At 39.6% G+C, this 13,396-nt stretch overlaps 1 protein-coding gene across 1 annotated transcript; it reads left to right on the top strand.

Moving 5' to 3' along the window:
* Positions 1-6,785: 6,785 nt before the first annotated feature.
* Positions 6,786-12,967, top strand: LOC116192111 (probable protein phosphatase 2C 59). The gene is made up of 9 exons (XM_031520556.1): positions 6,786-6,965; positions 7,140-7,412; positions 8,998-9,125; positions 10,308-10,406; positions 10,521-10,679; positions 11,633-11,719; positions 11,847-11,938; positions 12,163-12,237; positions 12,414-12,967. Exons 2-9 carry the CDS (start codon positions 7,177-7,179, stop codon positions 12,570-12,572), a joined length of 1,035 nt encoding a protein of 344 aa, XP_031376416.1. The 5' UTR covers positions 6,786-6,965; positions 7,140-7,176; the 3' UTR covers positions 12,573-12,967.
* Positions 12,968-13,396: the final 429 nt, after the last annotated feature.

The following is a 13,396-nucleotide window of genomic DNA, read 5'->3' on the forward strand; positions in this document are numbered from 1 at the left end:
ATGCATGCAATGCATGGGTTTTCGAAAGATAATGCTGTTGCATCGATTTGATTCAAATTCCCAGATTTACAAAGATAGTTGATTTGAAAAAAGGAACTTAAACATTAAACCAATGAAATGTCCTAGTTTGTTTGAGAAGATGCATGCAAGTGTAGAAAGAATAAACTATAACTGTGTCATTTACACTGTACATCTCTCTTTCAGAAAAACATGAAAAGGCCTCCCTAAAAAAAATAAGGGCCGACTCAAAGAATCAACTTTAGGTTGGTTGACGGCATGAAGGCAAATTTGGTCCAGCATGACGGTCACTATTTATGCATTGTTTCGGTGCTACTGGGAAAGCAACTAACTAGGGACGGGGGCTCCCGATCAAGGAGTAATCACTTCCCCAAAACCGAGCGAGGATCTTTGAAGGTCGGTTCAGAGCCGACTCGATCCGTTCCCTTACTCGGAACCTTTGTCTAACTTAGCTTCCTATTGGTCGCCCGTGGGATTTCGAGCGTGGTACCTAGAAACTTCTAGGATGATGCGATGCAAGTGCGGAAAATAAATATGCGTGAAGTAAATATACTTAAAATAAATGTACAGAAAACGATAAATAAACATGCAAACAAGCAAGCGGGATCGAGCCCGAACCCTCTAAAATAGTCCCCAGTGGAGTCGCCAACAAGCTGTACGGACCCAAATGTGCTCTTGTCAAGGCCCGCATGCGTGCGATCGAATCGCGCGGCATGGGAGTGTCAACCTTCTCGAGGATATATGACGGACACACGTGAGAATGAGTCGCCACTACCTGTTTACGACCCAAAGGTCGAGGGCCAGTGAGTTGCCCGGGTCTAGGGGTAATGATACACCTAGTTTTATTGAGACTATGGTCATTGCAAAACTGGAAAATCCGAGTTCAGGGGCTAACGTTACGTGCGGGCCTATATCCCGCACGCCCTTTCGGTACTCTGGCTTGCTAGGCTTGTTATTTTGTTTATTTACCATGTGGATTAGGCTGTGCTCAGCTTACACGTTTTGAAACCGAAAATTTGATGTAATAAACGATGCGGGCCAAGAAGCCGTGAGAAAAAGTAGGCCCGTATGTCGAGGAATCGGTTCACTATCCTCGCATTACAATTTATCAAACCATGATGGTTGAATTCTTGTGTGAACCGGAACCACAAGATCTTAGGCTTACTCTTATCTGGACAAGCATTGGACCAACTCGATTAGTTCGACTCTCGAACAGTTCACTAGTCAACTAGGATTCTTACAGACACGAATGTACAAAGTAAATGCTCCTACAGTGCTCTCAAAATAATACAAATTACAAATTACAAATGGTTGAATCCCGGTCAGTTTGCGTTCGGTTATTATTCCGCTTAGACTCGCTGTGAGTTTAGGGAAAAGGCCGAAACTTGAAATTCAACTGCACTCTCAGTGAATGGGGCGTTGGACCCATGATTGATGGTTAGGGCGTTGGACCCGTGATTGATGGTTAAGGCGTTGCACCTCAAGTATAATGCGACCTATGGGTCGAGCTCGACCCGCATATTAAAACATGAGTAGAAAAAAATAATAGACAACATGCAGATAGCAGACAAGGAGTTTGCTATTGCCAAGTGTACGTGAATTAGCAAGTTATTAACCGGGATGTTTTGGCATGCAAATGTCCTATGCTAAATAGGTAAACGCGTGTATTTTGTATTCGGCTTTGTTTCAAGGACCTGACAGGCATGACGTCTATGGTCAAGTCCTTTGTATGTGGATTGCTTTTAAAGTTGGTCTATATTACGACACTGTATTGCTTACAGATTATTACAGAACAAGTCTTTTTGCCTGAAAAGCCTAGAACCTAGGGCCTTAACCCATTTTTGCTCGTGTATGCCTAAGTCGAATACGTGCTTAGTCAGGTAATTATGTTTTGGTCCAAAATACCCAACTAAATACTCGAAACTATGCTAAGATGGCAGAAACTCACCAGTCGGATAAGAAGGGCTATGTAGATGAATATGTACTTGAACAGGTAGCCCGCCTTTATCCTAGTACTGTAGTGTTTTTGTCAAGCTAATCCTAGGGATGTTGCTAAATTGCAAAAATACGATTTTGCCCTTGACTTGAAAATTGTTTTCAAAAAAGGGAAACCACGCGATGTGGGCTGCCTCGACCTGTGGTCGGTGCCGACCAATTCCCTGGATCTTCTAGGGTTGTGCAAGAACAAAAAAAAAACCGAAGAACAGGTCAATCTGCTTGCAAGAGATTTAGGAAGAACTTATGTATTCTGACCTGAATTAACTGAAATCAGGTAAAAACTCAAGTCAAGACACATAGGCTCTTCCTAGACATCCGTGCTACAACGGACTGCGCGTCTCAAGTTTTAAAATATGCGAATTTTGAAAAGGGCACTAACGTCTGTTCTGCAATTCATCGACGCGAGTTACCGATTAATGGCCAATTCATGCACGTTTGTTAATACCAAGTGGATTAATCATGTGAGTGTCCCGATTAACCTGTTTGTGGAATTATAGCTATAGATTATTGCCAAATGCATTAAATGTGCTAGTTATAGACAATTAGACAAAACATGAATTGATTGTCTGAATGGAGTCCGAATACCAGAAAAGCTTAGGATGTGTTTGGACTTAGAAATTTTTTTAATTTAATTCAACTCAACTCCACTTATCTTCAATTCAACAACATAATTATTAGTTTTTTCATTTTTAAATTTTTTTTTAACCATTCAATTCAATTTTTAATACCAAATTTCCTCAACTATTCATTATTTTTTTCCACAATTCAATAACACAATCATTAGTTAATCATTACTTTATCTCAACTATTCATTATCCTTTCTCACTTTTTCTCATAATTCAACAACACAATCATTACAAACCAATTAAAACCAAAACTCAATTCAACTCAACTCTAATATCAAATACTTTCTTAATTTGATGAAAACGATTTGTGAAGTGGCGACTAAGACGGGTCTAGGAAGGTCGAGGAAAATTTGGTCAAAATGACCAAAATACCCTCAGACCCTAATGGGCTCGCAAATGTCATCGATACACAAATTTATGCATGCTGCTTGAAAAATAATGTTTTTAAAGGTGTTTTAATGTGAGATTTGCGATGATATTGAAATTGCAATTGTACAAAATCCGAGAAACGGACTTAACTCGGGTAAAGGAAATCGCCTTTGACCCGAAATGGGACAAGAAGCTCTCGGCCTCTTCTCCCAGAAGATAGTCGAGAGGTTCCCAAATCGGGTCTCATAAGGTTTCTTTATCCCGTTTCAATTGTTTCTGGCATGCTCAAGCATTAAACACGATGAATAACAAGTATTTTACAAAGTCAGTATCACCATGACTTTGGAAAACATATTTAAACATACAAACATGCACAAACGTGTCATTTATGGAATCAATAAAACGATACATATTTCATGGACGCAGGAAAAACATAAAAATTCGGGAAACGATTTAAGTCGGGGAGGAGGAGGCCACTCTTGGCTCCAAATGACCAAGAAAGCTCTCGGCCACCTCTCTTGGAGACAAGGCCGAGAGGTATCTTGGCTTTTTAGGGCCGGGATGGTCTCCTCAGCTTCGGTTTAAACCTTTTCCTGACATGCCAGCATAGTATATAATAAGGACATGCATGATATAACATAAAAACGCATAAAAATGCCATCTTGCATGTATATTGGTCTTGAACCGCCTTATTACCCCACAGCACTGAAGGAAATCATAAGTCTTAGCTCCTCTAAGTCGGGAGTGTTATACCTAGTCTTGGGATACGAGGCAAGAGTCGGATACGGGCAGGAGAGTCGGGTGACTCGGCTAAACTCGCAGACGGGTGCTCGAGTGCACGGCGTAGGCGTAAGGGCGTGAAAGCGTGAAGTGTGCTTCAACGGACGTGCGGTCGAGCGTCTTGGTCGCACGATTGTGTGCTCGGGCGGCCGGGCGTTTGAAGCGTACGGGCGGGTGTCTGGAGTGCGCGAGCGTGCATCTGGAGCGTACGAGCATGCGTCTGAGGCGTACGGGCTTGCATCTAAGGCGCGCGAGCGTCACCTGAGAGCACGGGATGGATTCAAAACGATGAGCTAAAGGCCTCCAATGGGAAATTTAAGCTTGGAAATGAACTCAAGGGGTCCAAAATATGTGGAATATGAAGTTTGGTTAAGTTCAGATTTAAGTCGGAATGATGAGTACCATGGTTTTCGACTTAAGTTTTGCTCGATTTTGGAGAATTGATTGGAAGAAGATAAGTGTTGATGGAAGTTGATGGTTGAGTGTAAAAATGAAAGACTTGAGTTATTTTGGGGGCAAAAATGGCAATTTGTGGCCGGTTTTGTCAAGGGCAAAGGGAAGAAGATGTCGTGGGTCCCGCTTGGATTGGAGGTGAGTCGGGAAAGCTCGGGTCTCGATTTGTCGCACGTTTAAGGCTCGTGATTCGAAAGAACGACGTATCGACAATGTGCGCGAGAAAACGATCCCGATGAGCCTAAGATTGCTCATTTTACATGAGAAATGCTCGAGTGGTTTTGGGGCTTGGAAGCCGGTTTTACCCGTTTCAAGCGATCAGAGCAAAGTTAGTTGTTTTTTAGAGCGCATCTCGTATCTGTATTCCGCGTTGGTCGTTTTGACATGCATAGTTGTTCAAGCCAAATGGTTGACCAATAAGCCGATATTGCAAATGTGGAATCGGAGACGTCCTAGGAGTCTATAGTCGGATTTCTCAGATTGCTTCCTAAGTTGCTTGGGCGAGCCGATGATCGTTGTGATCTCCGTTTGTTAAAAACAGATCTCGAAGGACGGCCGATGGGCATCTGAGACCTTCGAAGTACTGTTCTGGAGGCCTAAATGATTTGCGCAGTTCGGTCTGAGATTTCCACATTGAGCCTTGAGATAGCTAACATTGTGTTGGTTAGTTGTTCGGTGTCAAGTTTTCGCTAAAAGGACCTTGGTTATGGATTTGTGTTGAAAATGGCGTTTTCTACAACTCGGAGGTCATTCGTGAAACTGAAAGCAGTTATGCAGTCTGATTTGGCCAATTGCATACGACCGCTGCAGTTTTCGGGGCAATGCTAGGCTAATTTCGTTTGTTGATGTTTCGCCAGGCTAGTCTCTGGTTATGGATTTCCACTGAAAGGTTGGCTTGTTCTGTTACTCAGGAGTCATTTTGGAAGTTTGAACAATTTCCAAGAAATAATTTGTAGTGAGGCTCATGATTTGTATAACCATGGGGTTTAATTGAGCCAGACATCATACATTCACTTTTGACTGATGAACCGGCATTTTCGGACTTCTTTTGAAAAGTTTTCTGTATTAGTCAGAAATTGCTTTGTATGGAGCAGAAGATCTGCGAAAAATATTTGGAGACACTTTTCATATGCTTGGCATCGTGCGAGATTTTTGAAGTCTAATATTGACTATCTTCCGGCGAACCATTGAACCGATGGAAAATAGTACTGTTAGCGTCGTATTCTGCTGATGCCGGTTAGAGGACTGTCTAGGCTCTCTGTTTGCTTTGTAGGGTTGCTGGATGATCGAAGAAGTTCTTCTGTCATGCGCCCGAATCAACTGCTTATCTCTGTTGACTTGAGAATGAATAATGACCCATCGATCTGTCGAGCCTTCTTTTGTGTCAATTCTCAAGTCATTGCATGAATTGCTGCTGATACGCATTGCTTGAACTAGTGGGCCAAAATGGGGTTCTGACAATTAGTCAAGTCAAAATTGTAAGTTTCAATGTGTCTACGGACTTAGGGCATTAATTACTATCCCACTACTACATATTGTATGCATTTGCAGTAGTGAAAAATCGGACTGGTGTTTTGGAGAAATTAACGAATTTCTCTCTTGTTTCTTTATCTTTTGGTGCTCCAAAAGCGATGAAACATCCGATTTTTATCTCTTGATTGCTATCCCGAGTGGTGAGTCTTCTTTGTCTCGGGTTGGCTTCTAGAGTGGTAATCTTCTCTCTCCATTTTATCTACCTTCGATGGTTGTTCTACTCATTCTGGTTTGAAATCCTATTGCACCAGGGACAATTCTTCTTAGGAGTGCATCACCTCTTTGGTTCCAAGTGGCAAATACATTTGAGCTGTGTTGTCTTTTTTACTTTTTGTTTTGAATTTTTATCCTATTTATCCCATGGTTTAACCATTTCTTCAAATCTACTATATGTTTTAAAAAGTGTCAAACATATTTCATGGTTTATATTTTTCTCCAAATCTATCATGTCATTATATTTCCGTCAACGTTTAATGGTCTTGCCACTATAGCCCTTTTTATTTGGAATAGATTTGAGAAAAAGTCAAAACAATGAGATATATTTGAGAAAAAAAAGTAAAACTATTGGATGTATTTGAGAAAAAAAATTAAAATCATGAGATAGATTTGGAGCCAATTAACATTTCATTAACGGAACATATAATGTCGGGATAGATTTTGAGAAAAATATAAATCATGAGATATATTTGATAATTTTAGAAGTATATGGTAAATTTAAAAAAAAAGTTAAATTATGAGTTATATGAGATAAAACCTTTTTTTTCCTCCTCTTTTAAAAATTTTTTTTTTTTTTTACTCGGTCCTTTTCTCGCGTCTGATCTTTCATGTCTTTACCGGTCTCTATTTCTGGCAGCGGTAGAGCCAGCCGCAGCTCCCCTCGTAAAGCCCAAATCGCAAATTCATTTTCTTTTTTTTTTCATCCTTATTATTGTAATTAATTACTCTCAAATTTTGTTTTTTTTAATTACTAATTTTTTATTTCCTCAATTATTCTTCGTTCTTTCTTTCTTGGCCGAGAGCCAACCAAACAAACAGCCCAAATTCATCGTTGTCATCTTCTTTCTTCCCATTCTCTCTCACCGCTTTCCCTGGCCCTCTTTCATCGTAGTTCTTTCCCCCTTTAGCGCATTTTAAGGTTACCTGTTTCAATCTTCTTCTATGGCATTTCAATTGTCGTCTCTTCCTCAGGTACGGGCTGATTTTCTTGTTTTCTTCAGTTTCTTGTTGCTTGGGCGTTGAGGCGGCTCTTTGAATTTAAATTGGTGCCTTCGCGCGATGGATTAGTATGATCTGTGAACCCCCATATGGCTCTTGCGTAAGCTGAAGTTGCAATTTTTGGTTTTTCGGGTTTGCCTTTTGCAGGTTAAGCCTGATAAGTAGGGATTTCTTGCAAGATCTCATGAATGTTCTGGTGATTGGGGTTCGTTGCTTTTGTATTACCAAATTTGAGAGCAAGCCTTTGCTACGCTTGTTGTTGTTGTTGTTGTTGTCGTCGTGTCTGAGTTTGTTGATCGAAGAGAGCCAAGCACTGGAGTTTTGCGATTCAGGGGATAAAATGGGTTATCTCAATTCAGTATTGTCATCTTCAACCCAGATTCATACCGATGATGCACCTGTAAGCGGTGGAGGGCTCAGGTTGTACTCTCTATTCCCTACCCACAAAATATTCACTTGCAAATTTTTCAGGGGTGATGTTAATCCTCCTTTTTTGGGTCATAAACATGAATCATTATTATTTAGTAACTATTATTCTTAACATAGTTGTTGTGGTGGTTATTCTGTCTATTAAGCTATTAGCAATGATATATGCAAGGGAACATTTTGTTTTGATGGTTGGGGTTCCATATGATAATTGTCATCCTATAAAAGAAAATTGGTAGTGCTTGATTAGATAGCTCTCTATTGATAAGGGATGGCATAATTAGAACTTTCGTTTTGGTGTATGCTATAATGATGGGTTTTGAGCGATGCCTTCAGCATATGTGCCTTTTTTTAATTATTTACTTCCCAAAATCAGCAGCAAATAACTGTCTTTGATGTCTATTATGGACTGCATACTCATCTCGATCGTCGTTGCATCAGATTTCTCACATGTAACTTCGGTGCTATATTAAGTGGAGCTTCTGCAGATCAAGATTCATAGAAAGCAGAAAAAATTTCCACAACATATTCTTCTTTACCGGTTTATTGGTTTTGTAATGAAAAGAATCGGGTCTTGTTACCTGTCCAACTATTTCTCCATTATCGTGAAATGAGGATATAATGTTCCAAGCTTTTATTTCTTGTCTAGAAACTGATCCCATATGGAGTTGTTGATGTTTTCGCTGATCAATCGTACCCTTGTTTGGCAAATAAATTTTTTTTTAACTCCACTCCACTTTAACTCCACTTATCTTCAATTTAACAATACAATTATTACTTTTTCCCTTTTTCTTATATTCATTACTTTCTCTCAATTATTCATTACTTTTTCTCACTTTTTTCTCATAAGTCAACAACACTATCATTATAACCCTAAATAAATATAATTATTCCATTCCCAAACAAAGCCCGATGCATCCCAGTGAAGCTTCCTTCCTATTATTCTGGATGTTTCTCAACCGCCCCCACAAAAAAAAAACAGAGAGAGAAGAATCTGGAAGTTTCTTCTCACATATTCATATTGAGGAAAATGAATGCTGCGGCTTTCATCGCGTAGTAAGGCAGCATAGCCTAAACTGATATGTCTTTGTCCTTCCATTGTACTTACTATGTGCTAGAGTTGGTATGACCTCCACCATACAGACATGAGGCTTTAACTTTGTACATGGAAGTGCATATTGTGATTTTTCTGCTTGCCAGTAACTCTATGCAGTACATGGACAATAAGATAAAATGGCTCCCTGAAGTTTTATGAAGTGGTGTGATTAAATTTACCTGACCTAAACAGGCACTGCATTCTTTACAGCTTGACTTCACTCTCATACAGCCTTTGTTTTCTAATGTTTTGATTTGCCTTCTTTGGCCCTTGACTCTGGGGCTTATCTTTCTACATTTGTTTACATGTCTACTGGAACTAATGTTTCTAATTGATGTCGAACATCCTTTGCTAAGACTTAGGAGATCAGCATGTGTGCTCTGATGAAGGCTGTCTGATTTGACTGATAGAACCTGATAAACTGCAGTAGTTCAACAGAATTCTTTCCTTATTTAATCTAACATCTCGTATTTCTGTTTTCAGTCAGAATGGGAAATTCAGTTATGGATTTGCAAGCTCCCCAGGAAAAAGATCTTCAATGGAGGACTTCTACGAGACAAGAATTGATGGGGTTGATGGGGAGATAGTTGGCCTTTTTGGAGTTTTTGATGGTATTGGCTCTCCTTAGGTCTCCTGTTTGAGTGTTCCATTATGCATAAAAGCAAATAAGTAAGTCTACGAATTAGAAAATGGTGTGCAAATCAACGTGCAAGATCTAGTTACCTTTATGATGACACTATCTCCTTTAGAGAAAGTTATCATAGAACATCAATCCAACATTCAGAAGTAATAAGCAAAATAAGTAGATGCAGCATGTAGATCAGTAATTGGATGTCTCTGGCTTACTGAGTGGACATAGATTATTGGGAGCAGTCTTTTCTTGTACAGACTACAGATTATTTGAACCTTGGAGTGTGTTATGATCATAACAATTTTAATGGGTTTTGGCAGTACTTAAGCTGCTGAGCTTGCCTAGACATTTTGCAGAACAACAAAATATGTTGTAGTAAAGGAGTTCTGATGTTACCTTAGTAGTAAAATCTTCATTTATTTTTTAGATTAGGTTCTCTCTTGCAGAATCACATAGTGTATTTGTTCATTCTTGTTCCTCTTGCAAACGAATTTTGTTTAAATGTGGATGATTTATGCATCTACTGCTTTATCTGTTGATCAGGTTATATGAAGATTAAGTGATAAATTAGAAAATTCAATTTATTCATATCGCCTTGCTTTTTACTAATTGTATCATGGGAGATGCTATTGCTTTCCAGTTTATTGGCTATTGCCTTAATGATTCTGCATTATATTGAGATCAATTGAGGGCAGCTTGGGTTGGGGTATTTTGTTATGGTGTTATCTGGGAATTCTCTAATGCTGAAGCAACTTGTGTTATGCCTTTGGATAACCTTGTTCTGTCTTATTTACTTAAAATAATTTTCCGGGGTTTGACTTCTACAGTTATCGTGTAACTTTGAAACATTTTTGGTTACTTAGAAATGGGTACTTTGATTTCTATTCAAATTTCTCGAAAGGCCCTTTTAGTAGATTGTTTAGTTTTTTTTGTTGTGATGCAGTAATTGTAATTCATTCTTGATGATTAATATAAACTACTATCTGCAGTGACAATGATGTGTCTGCATAAGTGTAAACTTCTAAAGGAACTTATGAATTATTTCACTCTTTGACTTAAAACAAAGTTGGTCTATTATCCACTATTATATTCTATATGCTTTAATTTAAAGCACAGGAAGAATATGTTGACGATATTCCATAATTGTTGATGGATGATCCAGGTCATGGGGGTGCACGGGCTGCTGAATATGTGAAGCAGAACCTTTTCAGTAATTTAATCAAGCATCCAAAATTTATCACTGATACCAAATCAGCAATAGGTTAGTGGTTGCTTAGTATCAGCTTATTGCCGTTTCAAAGAAACTGATTTCTTAAGTGCTTAAATCCTATGCTTGATTCTTTTTTTCTTTTTACAATCTTCATCTTTCATGCAGCTGATGCATATAACCATACGGACACTGAATTTTTGAAATCTGAGAATAACCAGAATCGAGATGCTGGTTCCACTGCTTCCACAGCAATCCTTGTTGGTGACCGTTTACTTGTTGCAAATGTTGGGGATTCTCGAGCTGTAATATGCAGGGGAGGAAAAGGTGAGACTTAATGCCCTGAACCTCCACATTCCTTAGCGAACTACTAAGCTTTTCTTCGTCTTCCTTTAAATCTAATTTTTTCCTTAGCGGCTGTATGTAATTTGAAGAATCCTCTGTTGCTTTCCGTTCCATAAAATAGTTTTTTCTTAGTTATTGCAAATATACTTGGACTTGTTTTATTCAAACTTGGTTGCTTTGTGGCGGTGGCCCCTTTTGAGGACAAATAGAATGAATGTGCAGTGCTTCGTTTGCTCTCAAATCACATTCATTCTCTCACATCTCTTCCTTCTCTTTGGCCTTCCTAGCTTCCTTTGCTGTGACAACATCCTCCTTTTACGTAGGCAACCCTACTGTCACCTTCAACGGATAATTGCATTGATCTTTCATATTCCAGTTAGGTAGCTCGGCATAGGGAAGTCCAATCTTCCTGTGAATTATCATTTGAGACATGCTGTAAAATTGATTATGTAGATTGGAATGTTTTGCAGTTACTGACGAATTTCTTTTGTTTTAATTAATTGAGATCTTTTCCTTCAAAGGATTTTCATTCTCTTTTCCCCACCCTCCCCCCCCCCCCCCCCAATTGGTGCTTTGCTTGTAGATAAGTTGTAGAAATTAATGTTCTTGAGAAAAAAAAGAATGCCTTCCAGTAGATCATTTTCCAAATTGCCGAAGAAATGACACCAATATTTCTTTTGATTGGTGAGGTATTGTGACTAATATAAGGTTCCATGCTGATACAGATTTATATCTTGCTTGCACTTCTCTTGTTACTTTTGTAACATTAGCACGACATTTTCTTCAATTTGCATCATCAATTGACTTGTTTCTTTAAGATATATTTTTTGGTTTAAGAGCATAGGTAAAACCTCTGCTGTGGACTAGTTTTATATCAAGTGAGTTTGTTCTCTTTTAGTTATAATTCATCTGTAATCGTTCTGTGATATTCCCAGCCTTCGCTGTTTCTCGAGATCACAAGCCAGATCAAACAGACGAGCGTCAGCGCATCGAAGATGCAGGAGGATTTGTGATGTGGGCTGGTAAGTTTTACCCTTTCTTTCCCCCCCCCCCCCCCCCCCCCCCCCCCCCCCAAATCCCCTTCATTTACATACTTATTTCCATATTTTGAAGTGTGCGGTGTTGATTGTCAAATTTATTCTTGCATAGGTACATGGAGAGTTGGGGGTGTTCTTGCTGTCTCTCGCGCTTTTGGTGACCGGCTGTTGAAGCAGTATGTAGTGGCTGATCCTGAGATTCAGGTCCGGTTGCCATTTTCTAAGTTGCGTAATTTGGGGCCTCTGCTGAGCTTTTTTACCCTGATCCTTAAAAGTGTAAAAAGGAAAATATCGGAGTTCTCTCTGTAGTCAACGGGATTCGTTACTCTTCTATCGCAACTGCACAGTAATCATTAGGCAATGATTACCGTCAAACTATCATGGGTTCTTAATCGTGCAGCTGCTAACAGAACTGCAGAAAATTGCAGGAGGAAAAGGTTGACAGCACGCTCGAGTTCCTCATTCTTGCTAGCGATGGGCTGTGGGATGTTGTCACCAATGAGGTTCATCTCTGTTTTACTACTCTTACAAGGAGAAATGTTATTTTGGGAATAATGTTTCCTTGAGTATGGTATTACACCTAAAATTTGAGCTGTCATTCCCTCTGCAATAAGAACCTTTTGGCATAGACTTCCTTTTGTGTTCATTTCACTTGTATCTTTTCTTCAATTTTGTGCAGGAGGCCGTTGCAATGATAAAACCAATCCAAGATCCCGAGGAAGCAGCGAAGCAGCTGCTGCAAGAGGCGTACCAGAGGGGTAGTGCAGACAACATTACCTGTGTTGTTGTTCGTTTTCTGGGCAATCAGAGCGGCTCCTCCCATAGCAACCCTGCCTAACCAAGGTCTGTGCGATCCACTGCAGCACCATGCAAGAAAAGAAGAATAAGCAAAAGGGTTGACTGCTGCCAAATGAATGGCATCAGTCAATATGGTCATAGAAGCACAATAGGACTGGGCACCAGGTAAAAGCTTTAGACACTTTAACAAACTCGATTCCTGGCGGGTAATGAAGTCCCCTGTAGAGTTAGGTAATGAAGTCCCCTGTAGAATTAGAGTATGTCAATTTTAATGTGTCGCGTCAACTTCTCTCTCCACTTGTATACACCGCATGCACTCATGGGTGGGGATGGTTTGTTTACCTGTCCAATTGTTATCTTGAGTTTACATGCTGATTTTCAGTGGCTTCAAAAGTTGCAAATCTGACAAACTTTCTAGCCTTGGCTGTTTTCCAATGGTTCTAGCATATGAGGGTGTGGCAATAGCTCGAGACCGAATGTTATCAAGAGGGAATTCTAGCCTTCACCATAGCCTGGAACCAAATGGCCGGATGTAATTGACCCGGGTATCTTTTAATTAAACAAAATCCTGATTTATGAAATAAATGTTTCTCGGGGATGGTGTTTCTGAATGCTGTTAAGAAGTCGATGGGAGGTGAAGTCTTAAATTGTTTTACCTCGTCACTAAAGTAAGGGTAGAGTGGAGTGAGCTTGGTCATGAAATGTCAATTATTGCATCCCCGTTGGCAAGAAAGAAAACATTATAAAACATGCTTGCAAGTTACTTTAGCTGTTCCGATTTGCTCCCCAACTTCGAAAAAATTGTATCTTTGGCTGCTGGTTGAGTTAACGGGCCTTGTAAAGCCTCGGACTGCATTTCCCAGT

Source organism: Punica granatum, chromosome 1 (genome assembly GCF_007655135.1).
Source record: "Punica granatum isolate Tunisia-2019 chromosome 1, ASM765513v2, whole genome shotgun sequence".
Classification (NCBI taxonomy): domain Eukaryota; kingdom Viridiplantae; phylum Streptophyta; class Magnoliopsida; order Myrtales; family Lythraceae; genus Punica; species Punica granatum.

What these genes read in the sequence shown, in the direction of transcription:
- LOC116192111 (XM_031520556.1), top strand. Translation starts at nt 7,177, where the DNA reads ATGAATGTTCTGGTGATTGGGGTTCGTTGCTTTTGTATTACCAAATTT. An exon ending in AGGATTTGTGATGTGGGCTG is followed by an intron (nt 11,720 to 11,846) that starts GTAAGTTTTACC and finishes ATTCTTGCATAG; the next exon opens with GTACATGGAGAGTTGGGGGT. An exon ending in GGGATGTTGTCACCAATGAG is followed by an intron (nt 12,238 to 12,413) that starts GTTCATCTCTGT and finishes AATTTTGTGCAG; the next exon opens with GAGGCCGTTGCAATGATAAA.